This window comes from Oryctolagus cuniculus, chromosome 3 (assembly GCF_964237555.1).
Source record: "Oryctolagus cuniculus chromosome 3, mOryCun1.1, whole genome shotgun sequence".
Lineage (NCBI taxonomy): Eukaryota > Metazoa > Chordata > Mammalia > Lagomorpha > Leporidae > Oryctolagus > Oryctolagus cuniculus.
Genome location: NC_091434.1, coordinates 118521189 through 118542429, shown reverse-complemented (window position 1 = coordinate 118542429; position 21241 = coordinate 118521189). Strand labels below are relative to the sequence as shown.

General features: G+C 42.5%; 1 protein-coding gene and 1 pseudogene across 3 annotated transcripts in view; one reads left to right on the top strand and one right to left on the bottom strand.

Annotated features, from left to right (window-relative positions):
- Positions 1–20832, bottom strand: part of UGGT1 (UDP-glucose glycoprotein glucosyltransferase 1) — a 115407-nt gene extending 94575 nt beyond the window's left edge. For 2 of the 3 annotated variants that reach the window (XM_070071037.1, XM_070071038.1), the window contains exons 1-4: positions 20588–20832; positions 14699–14834; positions 8155–8237; positions 3975–4105 (exon numbers count right to left, since the gene is read on the bottom strand). In XM_070071037.1, coding sequence (XP_069927138.1) covers positions 3975–4105; positions 8155–8237; positions 14699–14834; positions 20588–20645 — 408 coding nt within the window. In that variant the 5' untranslated portion in view covers positions 20646–20832. Of the gene's footprint in view, positions 1–3974; positions 4106–8154; positions 8238–14698; positions 14835–18872; positions 18944–20587 lie in introns of all 3 variants that reach the window. The other variant, XM_070071039.1, reaches the window with a different exon arrangement.
- Positions 6127–6521, top strand: LOC138849012 (large ribosomal subunit protein eL37 pseudogene; annotated as a pseudogene).
- Positions 20833–21241: the final 409 nt, after the last annotated feature.

The following is a 21241-nucleotide window of genomic DNA, read 5'->3' as shown; positions in this document are numbered from 1 at the left end:
CAAAGTAGTCCCAAGCTGGAAGTAGAAATGTCTGTATAAGCTCACAAAGTGTATTATCCTTACAATGTTACATATTTTATCTTAGGATACAAGTGCAGTTACCTCCCATCTCTGCCCACTTAAAGGGCCTACGAACAATGACCAACTCATTAGTAATGAACATCCCTAGTGCCTAGATTACGTCCTTAAAATACCATCACACACACACACACACAAATGAATGAACCTCACAGAGAAATGGCTAATTGTAAATCTAGGATCTGAGGTACACAAAATGAGCTTGAAGCTTAACATACCAGATAGCAAGGACACAAAGACTACCAGAGTAGCATCAAAAGAACTCATTGGAGGACCTTAAATTTCCTGATTTCCAAACTTAGTACAAAGCTACACCAATCAAACAGTGTGATATCAGTGTTAAATACAGACAAAAACACTAATGGATTAGAATAGAAAGCCCAGAAATAAATTCTCACAAACATGGCAAAATGATTTTCAGCAAGGATGGCAAAATCACTCAAAGGGGAATACATAGTCCTTTCGATAAATGCTGCTGGAAACACTGGTTATCCAAATGTAAAAGAATGAAGGTGTATCCTTATCTTACACCATATATAACAATTAATTCAAAATGGATCACAAACCTAAATATAAAAGCTGAATCAATAGAACTTCCCCACCTCCAATCCAGCTCCCTGCTGGTGGCCTGGGAAAAGCAGCAGAGAATGACCCAAGTGTTTGGGCCCCTGCCACTCATGTGGGAGACCCAGATGAAGCTCCTAGCTTTGGCCTGGCAAGCCCTGGCCATTATGGCCAATTGGGGAGTGATCAGCAGATGGAAGCTTGCTTGCTTGCATATGTGTGCTGTATCACTCCCTCACTATGTAACTCTTTCAAATAAATAAATCTTTTATTTATTTACTTTTATTTACTATACACACACACACAAGTATATACATAACTCTTAGAAGGATAACTCAAGTACTCGGGTTCTTGACATCAATGTGGGAGACCAGGATTGAGTACCCTGCTCCTGACATCAGCCTGGCCCAACCCCAGCTACTGTGGACATCTGGGAAGTGAATCAGCAGATGGAAAATCTCTCATTCTCTGTCTCTGCTCTCCAATACATAAAACAAATGAATAAACATTTAAAAATCAAAATATCCAGAACATAGAAAGAACTCCTAGAGCTTAAAGAGCTTAACAACAAAAACCAAACAATAGATCTATTCTGATCTATTCAGACTCAATTCTGATCAAGCCTCCAGATCCAGCCACCAATCTGCAGAAAACAGAAGATAGAAGAATAAGTTGAGCCGGCGCCGTGGCTCAATAGGCTAATCCTCCACCTTGCGGCGCCGGCACACCGGGTTCTAGTCCCGGTTGGGGCGCCAGATTCTGTCCCGGTTGCCCCTCTTCCAGGCCAGCTCTCTGCTATGGCCAGGGAGTGCAGTGGAGGATGGCCCAGGTGCTTGGGCCCTGCACCCCATGGGAGACCAGGAAAAGCACCTGGCTCCTGGCTCCTGCCAGGATCAGCGCGGTGCGCCGGCTGCAGCGGCGGCCATTGGAGAGTGAACCAACGGCAAAAGGAAGACCTTTCTCTCTCTGTCTCTCTCTCTCACTGTCCACTCTGCCTGTCAAAAAAAAAAAAAAAAAAAAAAAAAAGAATAAGTTGAACAGCATCAAGAATATGTGATTGGGGCCGGCATTGTGGCATAGCAGGTAAAGCTGCCGCTTGAAGTACAGCATCAAATATGGGTGCCAGTTCTAGTCCTGGCTGCTCCTCTTCCAATCCAGCTCTCTGCTTTGGCCTGGGAAAGCAGTAAAGATGGCCCAAGTGCTTGGACCCTTGTACCCATGTGAGAGACCCAGAAGAAGCTCCTGGCTCCTGGCTTCGTATCAGCCCAGATCTGGCCATTGCAGCCATTTGGGGAGTGAACCAGCAGTTGGAAGACCTCTTTTTCTCTCTACTTCTGCCTCTCTGTAAATCAGACTTTCAAATAAATAAATATATCTTTAAAAAAAATATGTGATCAAGAAAATACAGTGAAAAAAATCTACAATGCAAAGTCCAAGTCATAAAACAGAAGAAGGGGATGGAAAGAAAGCTTGTAAATTAAAAGATGAATGAAAAACTGGGGCCACTCTGTGGCACAGCAGGTAAAGCCGCTGCTTGAGGTGCTGACATCCCATATGGGCACCAGTTTGAGTCCCAGCTGCTCCACTTCTGATCCAGCTCTCTGCTATGGCCTGGGAAAGCAGCAGAAGATGGCCGAAGTCCTTGGGCCCCTGCACCCACATGGGAAACTCGGAAGAAGCTCCTGACTTAGGATCGGCCCAGCTCCAGCCATTGTGGCCATTTGGGGAATGAACTAGCAGAAGTAAGATTTCTCTCTCTCCCTGACTCTGCCTCTCTATAACTCTGTCTTTCAAATATATAAATAAATCATTATTTAAAAAAAGATTAATGAAAAATTACCAACTTTTTTAAACTGGGCAAGACCTAAATAATGGATAGCGACGTCCTTTTGTGCATGGTACAGGAGTATAATGGGTCACTCCAACAGGAGCTGAGACAGTAGCACCTTTTGGAGGGCAAAAGCAGACTATGAAAGAAGACATGGGAGATTCTAGAGCGCCTGGCTAAGTCTGACTTCCCACCTAGGTAAAGTTACAAGGGTGCTCCCTTTATAATAGTCATTATTCTATATGCATGCTGTGAGTGATTTTCTGTATGTTTTATTATGTAATAAAAATGGCTTTACTAACATTTCTTTATATCAAATATCCAGTCAATATACCATCTTTGTCTCTTCTGTTTTTGTCTTTCAAAGGATTCAAACACAATTTTCACAGGATTCAAACACAAAAATGCAATTCACATTGCACTAAGCAGACACATTTTTAAAGTCTCTTATTTATTGAAGAAATCAGATCGTGTTCCTATAAATGTCTCACATTTTCTAACTCCTAATGTTCTACATGGCACAACAGGACAATCATGGTTAACTATTGTATATTTCAAAACAGCCAGCACACAGGATTTTGGATGTTTGCAACACAAAGAAATGATAAATGTCTGAGGTGTTAGAAATGCTAATTACCCTGATCTGTTCATTACACATTACATACATTGTACTGAAATGCCAAACTTGCCCCCATAAATAGATACAATCACTATGATTCAATTAAAATTTTAAGAAAATTTCCCGCATTCTGGATTTTCCTGACGGCATCTCTATAGCGTTGTTTAACATTTCTTAGCTCCTATATTTCCTGTGTGAACTGATTTTAGAGCTACAGGCTGTGATCAGATGTACGCTCACTGGCTTGGCAAAATTATACTTCCCAGGTTGTGTCACGTAAATAACCTCTGTCTCTATTTTGTGTGGATATTCTCTTTCTCTCAAATTAAAATAAAGGCTGTGACCAGCACTGTGGTGTAGCAGGCAAAGCCGCCACCTGCAGGGCTGGTATCTCGTATGGGCACTGGTTCAAGTCCCGGCTGCTCCACATTCAATCCAGCTCTCTGCTACAGCCTGAGAAAGCAGAAGATGGCCCAAGTCCTTGGGCCCCTGCACCAGCATGGGAAGACCTGGAGGAAGCTCCAGGCTTCTGGCTTCGGATCAGTGCAGATCCAGCGATTGTGGTCAACTGGGGAGTAAACCAGCAGATGGAAGATCTCTCTCTCTCTCTCTCTCTCTCTGCCTCTCTTTCTCTCTCTGTATAACTGACTTTCAAATAAATAAATAATAAATCTTAAAAAAAAAGGCAAATTATATTTTTATAAATATATAACTTGAAGGCCCAATATCAATTTTGCTTATTATTTTAATACAATCATAGATCCCAAAAAATTTCAGGCCAGAAAGTTCCAGTTCTGTTAATTCTATCACAGGACAGCTGTAATTTATCTCATCATCAAGTCATACTCGCTACAAAATACTGTTCTCTGGAGGTACTGGACTTACCTGTTGGAAGGCTTGAATTGTGGCTGAGTAAGAACGCAGAGATAGACAAAATTTCAACAAATTCTGCTGAAGAGGTGACAGAAATTGAAATGCAGCTTCCAATACTGCCTGATAATAGGAATAATCAGTACCTGTCAAAGAGAAACATTAATCAAAATAACTGTACATGACTAGAGATAGCCAAATGAAATAGATCATAAAGTATAAAGCTATGTGTTACAAAGATACGTGATGGCAAAATCTTACCAGTGTAGTAAACTGAGCTGTTATCAAATGCTTCAAATTCCCTGGAGTACACAATTTAGTGGACTCTCTCAGTCTTCCCCACTTAGCTCAAACCACTCTCTCCCCCAGACGGCTACTTTGCTGATGACCTGGATGACCTGACTTCCATCTATTTCCTCCAGAAGAAAGTAGCTGTGAAACCAACTATTCAGGGCAGCCGGCCTGATCTCTCCCGCAGGCTCCGACTCTTCTATTTTATTTTATCATTTTATTTATCCCGTTGTTGACTAAGTTATTTATTCACTGTCCATCCCTCAGCTAGACTCTGGGTCTCCTCCAACAGGCAGAGGCTCTATCTGGTTTCCTTATCTTTATATCCTCAGTATCAAGTCTATGTTATCTATCAAGCAACAACAAAAACACTTGAGCAGTGTAATGAATGAAGTAGGGAGTATTAGAGGATATTGAGGAAGATTTAAAGCCTGAGGAAAAGCATTTAAACAAAAAGTTAGATCAAATTATTTGAGAGAAAAAAATTCTATGTATCATTATGAAAAAATTCCAAAATAAATGGACGGCATCACAAGGTACAAAACAATGTAAATAGAAAGCTATCATTTTTTTACTAGTAGAATGAAATGTAAGAAGACATGGGGCCGGCGCTATGGCCTGAATGCTGCCATCCCATATGGGTGCTAGTTCAAAACCCAACACTTCCATTTCCGATCCAGCTCTCTGCTATGGCCTGGGAAAGCAGTAAAGATGGCCCAAGTCCTTGGACCCCTGCACCCACATGCGAGACCCGGAAGAAGCTCCTGGCTCCTGGCTTCAGATCAGCACAGCTCCGGCCATGGCAGCCAACTGGGGAGTAAACCATTGGATGGAAGACTGACTCACTCTCTCTCTCTCTCTCTACCTCTCCTCCTCTTTTTGTATAAATCTGACTTTCAAATAAATAAATAAATCTTAAAAAAAAAGAAATGTATGAAGACAAATGTGTGTATATATCATAAAAATCACAGAAGGCTAAAAATTGATTTTAAATGGGATAAAAAGCAAGGGGAAAATGGAAGAAACAAGGGCAGGAAGAGAACAGATTTTTGACTTCTGAATCAAACATCCATCCAAAAAAAACCCCAAAATATTTAATTTTAAAAAGAAAAATACTAATGCTTTAAAAAACATAAAAGGTTTTATACTGTATTGGCATCTTCTACATGGAAAAAAAGACCAGAAATAAATATACAGAAGTATTTCAAAGAATATGTGGAATAATAGAATTAAAAGGAAAGTTTATTTTGGTGCAAAAATTTTTTTGAAATTTCTGTGTAGTTTTTTCATAATACATATTTTTCTTGAACTTTTGAGATACTTCATATATATGGATTTCAAAAACTTTTCATCAAAATAAATTTATCCTTTAATTCCATTTTCCACAAACTTTTTGAGGTATTCTCATACCTTAAAATGCTGCCAGAAAGTTAATGGTGTCAATCTTTGAGTTGTAGGAATATGAATAATATTGCAAAGAAAAAAGCATTTAATATACGTTTTGTTTTGTTTTGTTTTGTTTTGTTTTGACAGGCAGAGTGGACAGTGAGAGAGACAGAGAGAAAGGTCTTCCTTTTGCTGTTGGTTCACCCTCTAATGGCCGCCGCAGCCAGCACGCAGCGCAGCGTGCTGATCCGATGGCAGGAGCCAGGTGCTTCTCCTGGTCTCCCATGGGGTGCAGGGCCCAAGCACTTGGGCCATCCTCCACTGCACTCCAGGGCCACAGCAGAGAGCTGGCCTGGAAGAGGGGCAACTGGGACAGAATCCGGCACCCCAACAGGGACTAGAACTCGGTGTGCCAGCGCCGCAAGGCAGAGGATTAGCCTAGTGAGCCACGGCGCTGGCTGCATTTAATATACTTTAATGATCACTTCTGCTTTTTTTTGGTCTCGGCTGCAGAAGCGAGATGACGAAGGGGACGTCATCGTTTGGAAAGCGTCGCAACAAGACGCACACGCTGTGCCGCCGCTGCGGCTCTAAGGCCTACCACCTTCAGAAGTCGACCTGTGGCAAATGCGGCTACCCTGCCAAGCGCAAGAGAAAGTATAACTGGAGTGCCAAGGCTAAAAGGCGAAATACCACTGGGACTGTTCGGATGAGGCACCTAAAAATTGTATACCGCAGATTCAGGCATGGATTCCGTGAAGGAACAACACCTAAACCCAAGAGGGCAGCTGTTGCAGCATCCAGTTCATCTTGAGAATTTCAACAATTAGTCAAGCAATAAATGTTCTGGTTACAAAAAAAAAAAAAAAAAAAAAAAAAAGATCACTTCTAACAATTTATACTGCCATAACTTTAACCAAGGACATGTATCATTTATATTGAAGACAATTCATTTTAAATACCACAATTCAAATTTCATTATAAAACCCATTTTGATAAATCTGTCCTATGAAATCTTCAAAGCAAAATGATTTTTTGATAACCTGACTCTAATTTAAATTAGAGAACTAAAACTCACATGTGCTTTTTCAAAGCCTTTATGTATTTTAAGGGAAAAAGCAGATTCTCATGATTTTTTTTTTTTTTTTTGACAGGCAGAGTGGACAGTGAGAAAGACAGAAAGCTCTTCCTTTGCCATTGGTTCACTCCTCAATGGCCGCTGATGGCACCGCACTGATCTGGAGCCAGGAGCCAGGTGCTTCTCCTAGTCTCCCATGTGGGTGCAGGGCCCAAGGACTTGGGCCATCCTCCACTGCACTCCCGGGCCACAGCAGAGAGTTGGACTGGAAGAGGAGCAACCAGGACAGAATCCGGCGCCCCGACCGGGACTAGAACCTGGGGTGCCGGTGCCATAGGCAGAGGATTAGCCTAGTGAGCCATGGCACAGGCCTTACATGATTTTTTAATAAATTATTTTTTTTTCTTTTTTAATTTTATTTAGAGAGAGAGCGCCAGAGAGAAAGAAGTAATTTTTTTTTTTTGACAGGTAGAATTAGAGAGAGAGAGAGACAGAGAGAAAGGTCTTTCTTCTGTTGGTTCACTCCCCGAATGGCCGCCATGGCTGGTGCTGCGCCAATCCAAAGCCAGGAGCCAGGTGCTTCCTCCTGGTCTCCCATGCAGGTACAGGGTCTCAAGCACTTGGGCCATCCTCTAGTGCACTCCCAGGTCACAGCAGAGAGCTGGACTGGAAGAGGGGCAGCTGGGACTAGAACCCGGCACCCATATGGGATGCTGGCACCGCAGGCAGAGGATTAACCAAGTGAGCCACGGTGCCGGCCCCCCAAATTATTTTTCTAACATTAAAATGTTAGTCAACTGTGTTAAGATTAACCGCAGTCATACAATTTTCAAATATTCTCTCTTCAATAAGGATGTATACCTTATACTCATATATCGGTATCATTAACTATTAATGTTCACACCGTATACATTATTAAGTTAGAAAATATCTATGAAAGCAAAGTATAAAAGAATGACACAGAAAACATTAATTTGATGCCCTCACACTCAAGTTGTAAGTGGCTGGCAGGAATACTGGAGAACATTATGGAAGGCACTAACTTAATAACAACTTACAAGTAATGGATCAGTCGTGTCATTAGTTCACAACAAAACAAAGAACAGATCAAATCAGATGGTTATTAAGTTAATACTAAATGATTTAAAATGAAATGTACTTCCACAAAATATTCACATAGCACTTTAATAAAAGAACATAAGAGAACAAAAACCGCGAAAATAACTAAAGGTTATACAGTCAGAATTTTACATAGTTTCAAAAAAAATCATTTGGGTTGTGTTGGCTCTTCCTGGCTACTATTACCACTGTAGTCATTAAAGATTAAAATGTTTTCCATTAATTGCCATGCCACACATACTATAAAAGAGACTGGTTGTTGTTTTTTTTCTATGATTTTCCCAGACACCAAAGCCAAAGAAGAATCTACTTCAATGTTACCGTGATGATCTGATGATCGAATATTTTGACTGGCTTCTACAAAATTCCAAAATTTCTCTTGACTGTCTTCTGCTAAAAACTCACTGGGAGAAAAGGAAAAAATGTCAGAAATTATACAACTGTATAAAAGCTTTCAATATCAACTCTATTTCTAAAGAGAGTAAAAATAGGTTTTAAAGGTTCCAAATGCCTATGGTTGGGCTTTAATTTATAATACATATTATACACAAGAATGTATTATATCTATCTTGTTCATGATAAAAAACTTTAACTTATTAGATATTAACTTATTAGCTTAATAATGTATTCACTTACTAGCTCTGATAGCTATTTCTTAAAAGAGACCTGAAAATAATAAAAATACAGTAAAACAGGCAAGTCCCAATATAAAGAAAGTTTATCAAATCTCATTGGCAAAAATACTGTCAGTAATAGAAAGTAAATGCAGCACATTACAATCTTTAACATTCATAAATTCCAATTTTCAAGATCACCAAATATTAGTTTAAAATCAGCACTGATCTAACAATATCAGATCTAAGAACTTACTGCCATCTTAGTGTTCTTTTTCAACTTTACACTATTAATCTAAAATAAAGGCTATTCTAAATTCCCTTTTATTCAAGAGTCTAAAACCTCTAAAAGAAAATGTATGTAGTTGAATTATTTGTGTAAACTGATGATCTTCTCCGTGCTATGAATTGTATTGGTGACTGCTGACTGTCTAAAAACAAGCTACAGATCTGGGTCTCAGCTTACCTAGCCAAAGGAAGATTTTCCCATTACTTGTCAACACTGGGCTGTACAACTGTCACTCTACTCCACAGCTAGACACAGAAATATGGGAAAAATAAGAAACATTTCCTGGTAATGCATAACTTCTCTAAAAATAGGTTTCTGAAAATTCCCATTATCATAATGTAATAAATTACTCAGCACCTCCTTCAGAGAGTATTTTTCTAGGGTACCTAGTAACTGACACAGACACCACACTAACCTTAGAATACAGTCTAAGGAAACAGGTACTAAGACAGATAGGTCATGACAGGCAAATAAACACCAGATTCATGAACTAAAGCCCCATCTGTAGGATAAGCTGGCAGAGTAGGGCAGAAAACACATACATCAATTGCGGTGGTGAGAATGACTCACTTAGGTCATATGGTAAAGGCCATATGCAAATAAGCACATGGTTTTCACATAATTACAGAAAAACTTCTAGAAACACATTTTTTTCACTCCACTAATACAAAAGTCTTAGAGGTCTAAACTTGGAATAGTAATAAGAAAATTAATTATTATATCCAGTGAAATAATCCAGGGAAGAAGAGAATATAAACTTCTGAATGGAGTGCTGTTCATTTTTTAAAATAGTATATTGAAGCTTGTTTGTATATTTATATTGTGTTTTAGCTTCTCACACTTATTCCATCGAGTAAAAAAATTTATGGCCTTACAGATAAAATTTTGAAGATTTGCTTTAAAATATTCCAGTCAAGAAGTGAAATGATACGAGATCTTGGATTTACTTTCTTTTTTTTTTTTTTTAAGGATTTAATTTATTTCTTTGAAAGGTAAAGTTACTGACAGTGAGAAGGAGAGACAGAGAAAAAGGTCTTCCATACATTGGTTCACTCCCCAAATGGCAGCAACAACTGGAGCTGGGCCGATCCAAAGCCAGGAGCTTATTCCAGGTTTCCTATGGGGGTGCAGGGGCCCAAGCACTTGGGCCAACTTCTACTGCTTCCCAGGCCAATAGCAGAGCACTGGATTGGAAGAAGAGCAGCCAGGACTAGAACTCGTGCCCGTATGGGATGCCAGTGCTGCAGGCAGAGGATCAACCTGCAACACAGTGCTGGCCCCTGGATTTACTTTCAAACATTCCAGAGCGGGTAATGATGGTGGTCACTGGACTTGAATTCACAATTGCTAAAAGTAGGTGATATATTCAGGGAGAATACATTGTACCATTCTCTTCACTTATGAAAGATTCCAAATGGCATAATGAAAAGTTTTGAATCTATGAGACAAAAGAAAAAACTACATAAAACCTAAATGTACACAAGATAGTCAAATCTGGTGGTCAACTTGCTTTCTGGAAGCTCAGAATTGGTCTTCCTTTACTACAGGACTTGATGGGAACGGGAAGAGAATATTTAAGGCAGATCAACTTATACCATAGTCACTAAACTATGCCAGGCATATTCACTCAGGCCCTCAAATCCTCACAGCCACCTGAATTATAAATGTTTTCTGAATTAAGGAATTGCAATTCAGAGACATGATGAACTTGATTAAGGGCACAGATTCATGTGAAAAAGCTGGGATGTAAATTCAAGTCTCAATGACCTATACCTCTATCAAGTTGCATATTGGCCCATTACAGTATCTGAAACTCAATAATTGATTATTGGTTTTGATTTTAAAACGTATTAACAGGGCCAGCGCTGTGGCGTAGTGGGTAAAGCCACTGCCTGCAATTCCAGCATTCCTTTTGGGGGCAGTTCAAGCCCTGGCTGCCCCACTTCCAATCCAGCTCTATGCTGTGGCCTGGGAAAGAAGCAGAAGATCGCCCAAGTCCTTAGGCCCCTGCACACACGTGGGAGACACTGAGGAAGCTCCTGGCTCCTGGCTTCAGATCGGCACAGCTCCTGCCGTAGTGGCCATCTGGGGAGTGAACCAGAGGATGGAAAACCTCTTTCTCTCCCTGCATCTCCTCTCTCTATGTAACTCTGATATTCAAATAAATAAATAAATCTTTAAAATACATATTAACATAATATTTCTGTTAGTAACTATAGCTACTCAAAACAAATCCAGGGGCGGCGCCGCAACTCACTAGGCTAATCCTCCACCTGCGGCGCTGGCACACCGGGTTCTAGTCCCGGTTGGGGCGCCGGATCCTGTCCCGGTTGCCCCTCTTCCAGGCCAGCTCTCTGCTGTGGCCAGGGAGTGCAGTGGAGGATGGCCCAAGTGCTTGGGCCCTGCACCCCATGGGAGACCAGGATAAGTACCTGGCTCCTGGCTTTGGATCAGCGCTGTGCGCTGGCCACAGCAGCCTTTGGAGGGTGAACCAACGGTAAAGGAAGACCTTTCTCTCTGTCTCTCTCACTGTCCACTCTGCCTGTCAAAAAACAACAAATCCAGGCTTTTACATGAATCAGATATAAACATCACATCACAGACAATCAAAAACTATCATCCCTCACAAATAAAAATCTAAAAACATTGGGCCAGCACTGTAGTGCAGTAAGTTAATCCTCCACCTGTAGCACCGGCACCCCATATGCATGCTGGTTCAAGTCCTGGCTGCTCCTCTTCCAATCCAGCTCTCTGCTATGGCATGGGAAAGCAGTAGAAAATGGCCCACATACTTGAGCCCCTGCACCCACGTGGGAGACCTAGAAGTCCTGGCTCCTGGCTTCAGATCAGTGCAGCTCCGGCCATTGCGGCCATTTGGGGAGTGAACCAGCAGATGAAAGACATTTCTCTCTGTCTCTCCCTCTCACTGTCTATAACTCTACCTCTCAAATAAATAAATAAAAATAAAATCTTAAAAAAAAAAAAAAAAACAGTACTACTTTAGTCCCTAGGTGCTAGAAACAAAGAAGGCCAAAGGAAGCATGGGAGCCGCATGACTGGATGTGTAGAAAGACCCTCTGACCCTTTGTCCTCATGTGGACAGAGTGCAGTGAGGCATCAGCAGGGTCTGCCATGGACACGGCAGGGCAGGTCAGTGGCCTCAGCTAGCACTGGCGACAAATGCAATGTGCTTTCAAATAAGCAGAGCTTGTGACTGACTTGCCTACATATCCCAGTACCTCAGCAAACTGTACATGAACAGCCATGGAGAAAAGGTCTGAAAATAGGGACCCCAAAAGGCAAATAACCAGAAATATCATGAAAAGGAAATGTCTGTGATGGAGAAATAAGTGAAGGGAACACTACAACCACTCTTCCAGCCACAGGGGATGGTCCATGGATGAAGGTACCCCATTCTATATATACCATGTTTCTTCCTATACACATATCCCTATGATAAAGTTTAATCTACAGATTCATAATAATCGTAAGGCCGGCGCCGTGGCTCAATAGGCTAATCCTCCGCCTTGCGGCGCCGGCACACCAGGTTCTAGTCCCGGTCGGGGTGCCGGATTCTGTCCCGGTTGCTCCTCTTCCAGGCCAGCTCTCTGCTGTGGCCCGGGAGTGCAGTGGAGGATGGCCCAAGTCCTTGGGCCCTGCACCCGTATGGGAGACCAGGAAAAGCACCTGGCTCCTGCCTTCGGATCAGCGCAATGCGCCGGCCACAGTGCACGGGCCACGGCGGCCATTGGAGGGTGAACCAACAGCAAAAAAGGAAGTCCTTTCTCTCTGTCTCTCTCTCTCACTGTCCACTCTGCCTGTCAAAAAAAATTAAAAAAAAAATCATAATCGTAACCATAATAATTAACAGCAAAAAAGAACATTTATGACAATATATTCTAATGAAAGTTATTTAAAACATATGAATCATCTATGGAATTTTCCGTTTAATATTTTCTAACAACAGGGTTGGCCACAGGTAACTGAAAGTGTAGAAAGTGACACTGTGGATAACAGGGGTCTACTGTAGACCCCTTCCACTCTACAGTGAGCAAAGAAACTGGAGAGGTAGAGTAAGAAAAGCTGACATTTGAACATACTTTCTCCCAAGTCCACAGATGTATGCCACAAGAATCTTTTAGGACAATGTACAAATAACCAATTAGTAGTGTAAATAAAAGTGAGAATAAGGAAAAGTCAGTCTGCTAAGAATGTGAAGCAGAATATCACAACCCATCTACGGCAGTTAACTGCACAAAATTCTTCAGAAAATGATAGATGGTAAGTCTTGATGACTTAGATGTACTCTAGACAAATCATCTAACAGGAGATTAGCAAAAAGGAAACGCTCAGTCATTAGAACTGGCTCAGGCAGTCTAGGATTTCAGTTGTTTCACTTTTCTGACTACTCTGTATCTAATAAAGTTCTGACACTGGAGGAGTTCAACCCATTTATCAAAGTAGTTACTATAATATCTCCATGCAATGTCTATAGTGAGTTTTTGAGTTTTGGCTTGGGGTTTGTTTTGGTTTTGGTTTTGGTTTTGTTGGCATTTCACTGCTGAGAAAAGCAAGGCACACAGAAATGATGGAGGAAAGTCAGGCTCCTGAGAAAGTCAAGGCCAGCTTCCCCATGAATCCTGTTAGCAATTACAGGCTAAGAGGTTTTTTCATAGGAGGTGTAACTACTCGTACACAATCAGCATAACAAAACTCCTCATGAGCATTATATGAGGGATTAAGGAGAAAACATTACAAGACAGCTTCTGAGTTGAAGAACAAGGTAAACCACAAAGTTAACTGAAGAGTCTCAGTGATGATGGAAATTTCTAGCACTATCAAATACTGAAACTTACCAAGTGCTTACTTTTCAATACACCTCATTCATTCTTTGGAAAGATTTTCTATCAGTCCTAATTATATATTATTTGAAAGACATAAAATTGGCTGCAAATAGACATATTTCTATTACAAACACTTGCTAAAAAGCATAGTTGGAATATAAAATTTCCCAGGAAATTATTAACTACATTGTATTTTATTGATTTTAAAATATCTTTGTTTTATGAAAAATTCTATCACTTCTAATTGTAAGATAACTTCTTGATATGATTGGAAATGCATCCTGACTTTGGAGATGTTAAAATGTAGAACATGAACATCTCAGGACAGAATACAAACCTGTCTTTCCTCAGCTTCCCCCTGTACTTTCTTTTCTTGGATCTTCTTCCAAGTTCTCAGCAGGAGCACATCCTCTCTCTCTCACCTTGTCAAGCCCTTCTCTTCCCCTCACTGAACACTTCTTAAAACTTTCTTCAAGGGCTGGCGCTGTGGCGTGGCGGGTGAGGCCGCAACCTGCAGTGCCATAATCCCATGTGGGCGCTGGTTCAAGTCCTTCCAATCCAGCTCTCTTATGGCCTGGGAGAGCACTGGAGGATGGCCCAAGTCCTTGGGCCCCTGCACCCTCATGGAAGACCTGAAGGAGACTCCTGGCTTTAGATTGGTACAGCTCCAGCCATGAGGCCAGTTGGGGAGTGGACCAGTGGATGGAGGACCTCTCTCTCTGCCTCTCCTCTCTCTGTGTAACTCTGACTTTCAAATGAATAAGTAAGTCTTTAAAAAAAAAAAAAAAAAAAGAACTTTCTTCAAATAAGTAGAAAACTTTTTGTAACTACAACTCTCTTCCCTCGTTCCCTCGTTACTACATACACAGCCTTCCCAGAAGACAACATAATTGAATCAACACAATATATTTGTCTCAATAAGTTCCTAAATAGCTCAATGAATCAACACAGCTCTCTCCTTATGAAAGACAGATTGCATGCCCTAATAGCCTTTGGAGAACACACCACATCCACTGAAAGGGATCTGAATGCATTTAGTGCTGATCATCTCACTCCCTACAGTCACTACAAGAGTCTACATTTACACTCACACGTGTGAAAGGGGGGAAAGGTCTTACCTGGCTTCTAACAACAATGGGGTGGAAAACCACTTTGTGGTCAGAGAGGTCGTAACGGCTTTTGAATCTGCCTTTACTGCAGAGAACAACCACAGTCCAGTAAGCACAATCAGGAGTCCCATTTTATAGCAAGCCCCTAAAAAGAAAGAGTTTTGGAACAAGGTAACATTAAAATGTGAATATGTGCAGACAGAAAATAACAATCTTAATACTTAGAGACACAAAATAACATTAAAGTTAAGAAGCAAATGCTTTGAAATAAAAGGGCACTTGGAAGAATTCATAAAAAATGGAATTCAGGGCTGGAGCAGCGGGTTAAATCCCAGGCCTGAAGCGCTGGCATCCCATGTGGGCGCCGGTTCTAGTCCCAGCTGCTCCTCTTCCGATCCAGCTCTCTGCTATGGCCTTGGATAGCAGAAGATGGCTCAAGTCCTTGGGCCCACACACCCACATGGGAGACCCAGAAGTTCCTGGCTCCTGGCTTTGGATCGGTGCAGCTTCAACCATTACAGCCATCTGGAGAGGGAACCAGCAGATGGAAGACCTCTCTCTCTGTCGTTACCTCTCTCTGTAGCTCTGTCTTTCAAATAAATAAAATAAATCTTTATAAAAAATGGAATTCAAAGATAAGTTTATTCAGGTGCAAAATATTTTTGAAATCCAGGCAGTTTTCTTCATGTATGCATTTCTCATAAACTTTTTGAAGACCCCTCATATGTACAGATTTCAAAGTTTTCTTGCTCCAAAACAAAACCTTTTGAACCACACTTCATAGCTAGATAGTTAACAGATATCTGCTGAGTGACCCACACATAACCAGAGGCTGGAGCAAGTTACGTTCCTTCCCACAGAGGATCTACTTCATTTCCTGGGGCCTCCACGCTACAGACAAACTCTGTTGGTGGCACACAGATTGCACATAACCATGGGAGAACAAGCAGGTGAAGAGTGACAAAGACACTGAAATTAAGCTGCAAGCTAGGAAATGCCGGCTGGCAGAGGCTGCAAGAGGCAAGTCTTGACCTAAAATTTCTGAAGAAACATGGTCCTGCCACATCTTGATTTAGAACTTCCAGCCCTCAGAAATGTGTTAGTAAATTTCCATTCTAAGTCACCCTGTTTGGGGTACTTCAGTATGGCAGTCCAAGGAAATTGATAACAATGGGTCTCGGATGTAACTGTAACTCAAAGGTGGATTCTACAGCAATGGGCGTTTGGCCTAGCAGTTACAACACCAATGAGAATGCCATGTCTCATATCAGAGTTCCTAAGTTCCATTCCCTGCTCCAGTTCCTGACCTTCACTTCCTGCTAATATGCATTCTGAGAGGCAGTGGTGATGGCTCAAGTGATTAGGTCCCTGCCAAACACATGGGAGACCTGGATTGCATTCCCGGCTCCCAATTTCAGCTTGGCCCAGCTCCAGTCATCATAGGCATTAGAAGAGTAAGCCTGCAGATGGGAGTGCTCTTTCAAATAAATTCAACATGTTAATTTCTTTAAAAAGATGGTTCTGAAAGCCTGTGTCAACAGTAAAGCGGTATGGCCAAAGAATCAGCATCAGCCTCTCTGAGCACACTGAGATCCTTGCAAATGGCATCCAGACCATTTCAGAAAAAGGACACTAGCTGCAGATTTCTCTACTTTTTTCACCCCAGAAGTTGGCCTGGGGCCAGCACTGTGGTATAGCAGATAAAGCTGTCGCCTGCAGTGCCAGCATCCCATATGGGTGCCAGTTGGAGTCCCAACTGTTCTACTTCAGATCCAGCTCCCTGCTAATGTGCCTGGGAAAACAGCAGAAGATGGCCCAAGTGCTTGGACCCCTGTATCCACATGGGAGACCCAGAAGAAGCTCCTAGCTCCTGGGTCCGGATCCTTTGCAGCCATCTGGGGAGTGAACCAGCAGACGGAAGATATCTAAGATATTTCTCTCTCCCTCTCTCTCTGTTCCTTTCAAATAAATAAATAAATATATCTTAAAAACAACAACAAAATAAAAGTCTGCCTAACAGAAAGAAGTCTAATCAGACTTCCCCTTGAGCTATTTAAAAATCGACATCTAAGGCCCACTCATTTGAGTGGAAACCAGAAGAGGTAACTGACTATGTGGAAAGCACTGAACCATTATCTCTGGGCTTCTGAACACTCCCCAATACAGTTATAAAATCCATCATTGAGGGAGAAGGGCTATGCTGGCAGAGCTGTTTAATATCTTCTTTTTACAAAAAGCATAATCATGTGCTAACCTCTTAGCCCACATAACACACAATAGCTCCAAAGAACAATGCCAAAAAGCAAAATAAGTTATAACAAACAGCAAAGCAGCTTTTTAAAGAGTTTTAAGTTCAGGTCTATGAGCTTCTTCAAAACAAAACAAAACAAATTTATTATGAACATCCCATCTGTAAATATACTCTGAAGTATGTTTTAAACCAGCATTTGTAAACTTTGCTACAGAGAGACTGCAGAAACAAAAGAATACACACATTAAAAAAAAGTGCACTGAAAATAAGAGCTAATCAAGCTAGAACTTTTGAGAATGAAGCATGCTAGCATTGATTCCTGGCTAAGGGAGGAGGAAAAACAGGCTCCTTTCAGGACTTAGTAAAGTTACTGACAATTTCCCAAAGAGGAGCAACTTAAGACCCAAACATTTGTGAACGCTCAACTTCAGACCACTCAAGAACTCTCTTAGGTCTACACACAGACACCCTCAAAAACCTGCTCTGTGTGATTCAAAAACACACCGGTAAAAAGAAAAAATCTTTTCTTTTTTGGGGAGCTGTGTCCAATTCCTGAGTTTGCTGCTGGCTGGCAGTGTAACCACAAGCAGGGTACCTAACTTCCCAGGTCCTTAATCTCCCAGACTACAAGTTAGGAATGACAGTACCTGCCACACGGGGTATATAAAAATCACTCTGAATATAAAATAACAGTATCTACCACATAGGGTACATAAAAATCACAGAGAACTTAAAAATCACTTTGTAAAGTGCCAAGCACTAACTCAGACTTCGTTGCAGTAAAAATTGTATCATTTATCAAATGAAAAATAACTGTCTTCTAAGTTATTAAATGACACATCATTGCTATTACATAGCCTTGAAAATATGCCTTAAAAATCTATCCCCTATGGATAGGAAGAAAAATCAAATCCTCCCAAAAGTCACTGGGTTTCTAAATTGGACATGGAGCATACAAACTGTGTTCAAGCAGTGTTGGGCTACCAGCTACATTTGCCATTTGTCCCAAAAGGGGATAGGTGTACAATCCCTAGAAAGTGGTGATTCCTGATGATAAGTCAGACACCACTGCACAATTACCCTAGGCAGACAGCACACAGTGAGTGGTGAGGGAGTGCACAGCACAACAAAAGTCCCTTGAGACAACTTTAGCATTTACTGAGCAGGGACTCTGAGCTAAGCATCATGGTAGGTGCTCTCCATGTACCAAGTTATCGAGTCCTTTCCTACAAAAGCCCAGGGGACGGAAGCTCCTGAGGGCGGTAACCACGTCTGCTCTATTCACCAGTGACCAGCAGCCTGGCACACAGGCCATTCTCTGTAAATGTGCTGCGTGACTGGATGAAACACTGTCATCTCCACTTGAAAAATAAGAAAATGAAGTGTTTGGAGAGGCTTGTACCTTGGGCACATGGGGCAAGTGACACAGCAATGCTTGGAACTTATGCCTCCCTCTTTTTAAAGTTCTACAAGACATACTGTCTCCCTCCATTCTCCAGTAGAAGAGGTAAGAATTCATCTGTGCAGACTCAGGCTGAGCAAACTGCTTGACTGTGAGAATCAAGGCAAAGTCAAGGCTCATCTATGGGCCAAGTCCTTAGGACACAGATGGCTGAGAGAGGAACAGTTTCAATCTGAAACCAAGGGAGTGGACCTGAGTCCAGGGCCAAAGAAGACAGCCTGAAAGAACTACACCTAGGTTGGTTTGGGGGATTGAATGTGAGTAAGCAAAGTGTTTCATCTGTCATGGTCACCATGCCTAGCATAATGCCTGAAACAGAGGAGGCGCTCATAACAAAATAAACAGACACAGGTTTCATTCATTAAGGGATGAATGAAAGAAAACTCAAAGGAAGGAGTGTGGCACCAAGGGTTAAATTCATCACAAAAAGGCCAGGACTGTCAAAAGGGTAAGAGTGAAAACCTACGTACCTGTGACTAACCCAGAGGTCCCTGTGGACTGTTCTAAAAAGAGACTGTGTGTTCTAGGAGGTACAGCACCACTAGAGATGAGAATGGGAGAATACCACACGTTAAAGAAGAGCTTTGCCACCCTGACCCTACATTCCTGGTTTCCCAGGTAGTTCCAGAGGAAGAGGCTGTCTAGAGACAGACATCGGTCTCAGAAGAGGTCTTTCATTTGAGGATGCTTTCATTTGGAGACCTCCCTGATCGCTCCAACCCTAGTGGCCCTGACGTAGTCTGAGTAATAACATCTATCAGAATGTGCCATGTGGCATTGCGTGATCAGAGGCGCAATGCCCAGGCACCGTGGAATAAACCAAAAACACTCTTTAGTTCTAGGCCCAAATGTATCAGCTCTCTGTAAGATCTTGGTATGCTGAAATTAAAACACTATGTCTTGCTCATTTATCTACAAGAAGGTATCCAGAATATTAACACAAATTACGTATGTCAAATACTTTTTCACTTTTTTTGGAAACTAGAGCAGGCATAAAAATTCTAAGTCATCACCAACTGTTTCTCCTTCCATATTTAAATGTAAGGCTGTAGTTAACATTCTCAAAAACAGCTTGCAAACTGCATGTCTGTAGATGGCCATCCAAGTTTCCACATGCATACCCACAGCTAGGAAAACGTATTAGAAAGCGCCTTTTTTGAGAAATAAATTAACTCCTCTAATAATTCAACATAATATACCCTTACACTTACTAGCAAAGCCATTTGCTGTGAACCACATAAATCTAACTTCGGTTAAAAGTAGTTACAAGACAGTTGATATGAAAATGACCACAGATGACTGCAGAAAAGTTCCAATAGCATCCCCCCCCCCCCCAGAGTTCAGTGTGTTCCCCTCAAGTTAAAGATGCAGTGCTACTCTACGGATATTACATTCATTCCTTTAATGGAAAGTTTCAGCTGAATGTATCAAAAGGAAGCCAAGTGAAAACGTTACAATCACCTAAGTTCTGTGGTGTTGTCAAATGGCTATTTAAAATGTCTTCAAACGCTTCCAAGTGTAGGAGATATTTTCAAGTGGGCACTTTGTACTAAACTGACTGGCAACGTTTCCAAAACAATGTAACAACAGCAAGGCACAAGCCCCAAAGACTTCAAATGCACAAAATATGCTCCTTCTGAAAGCCGGCAAGGAACGCTAAACAAGCCAGAGATTTTTGGCCAAGGAACCACAACTGCTCACAGCACAACTTATTGGCGAAGTACGCAGATCGTCCCACAACCAAAAGTGAAACCGGATCATCCCATTCCCCGCCAACAGATCCTAGTGGTAAATGAAAATGACAACCAACAACGCATCACCCGAATGCAGCGACGGGAAACTGGAAACCTATAAAAGGAGCCAAGTCTTTCTCCAAACAGGGTCCTTTAAAGTGCTGGTTCTCTACCTACTAGCGGCCGGGCTGGTCCAAATTCGTGCGAGGGCACTTCCCCCGCCACCTCCGGCACTGGGACACCCGGGGCTGAGGGGAGCCCGCGGCCACCCCCGCCAAAGACACAGCTTGCCCGGGAGACCACACTGACGGCTACCTCCGGCGCTCGCGGAGACCGGAGGGGAAACTGAGTCACCGGAGGGGTGGAAGCTCAAGGTGACCGGGGCACAGAGTCGTCTCACCCCAGAGACCCTCTCCCGGGGCACGCGGCCTCCCCGTGCCCGCTCGGGATACCTGTCACCCGCCGCGCAACCGCGACACACGTGCCGCTCGCGGCCCCCTCGCAGCCCATCCCGGGCGGCGCTTCTTCCCCTGCAGCGTCTGCGACAACACCTGGGCGGGGCGGGACGGCAGCGGCAGCCGCGGCCAGGGCTGCACCAGTGAGAGGCCGACACGCGCCTTTCCCGCGGTTCGGCTCAGGAGCCGGACTCGTAGAGCTACAGCCAAGCTGCCGGCCGCCCCTTTACTTCCGCTTCCTTAAGGCGAGGGCCGGAGGACTTCCGGACACCGAGTCGTGACCGGCGCAGCCCAGAGTGTCGCGCAGGCGCCATCTTCTCTCCGGGGAGGCCCCGCCTCTCTGATCTCTCCCTCCCTTTGGTGTGGTGCGGAGCTGGGTGCGGTTCTCAAGGTTTTGGGAAGATGAGTGGGTTCGGCTACTGAGACTCCAGAATCTGTACCTCTTACAGCCCTTGTGTTAAAGCGCTGTTGCCAAATAAAGGACAAATTTATGTGCCTGAACCTGCTAAACTTCATCTTAAATCCTATAATTTGGTGGCTTCCGTTCCAGGGGACATGAGGAAGACTTTAAAGTTTATGAGCCGAATTACTTTATCTTATACGGGCTGTGATGGCTTAGTTCACTGGGATTACTTGTCCATAGAACTACAA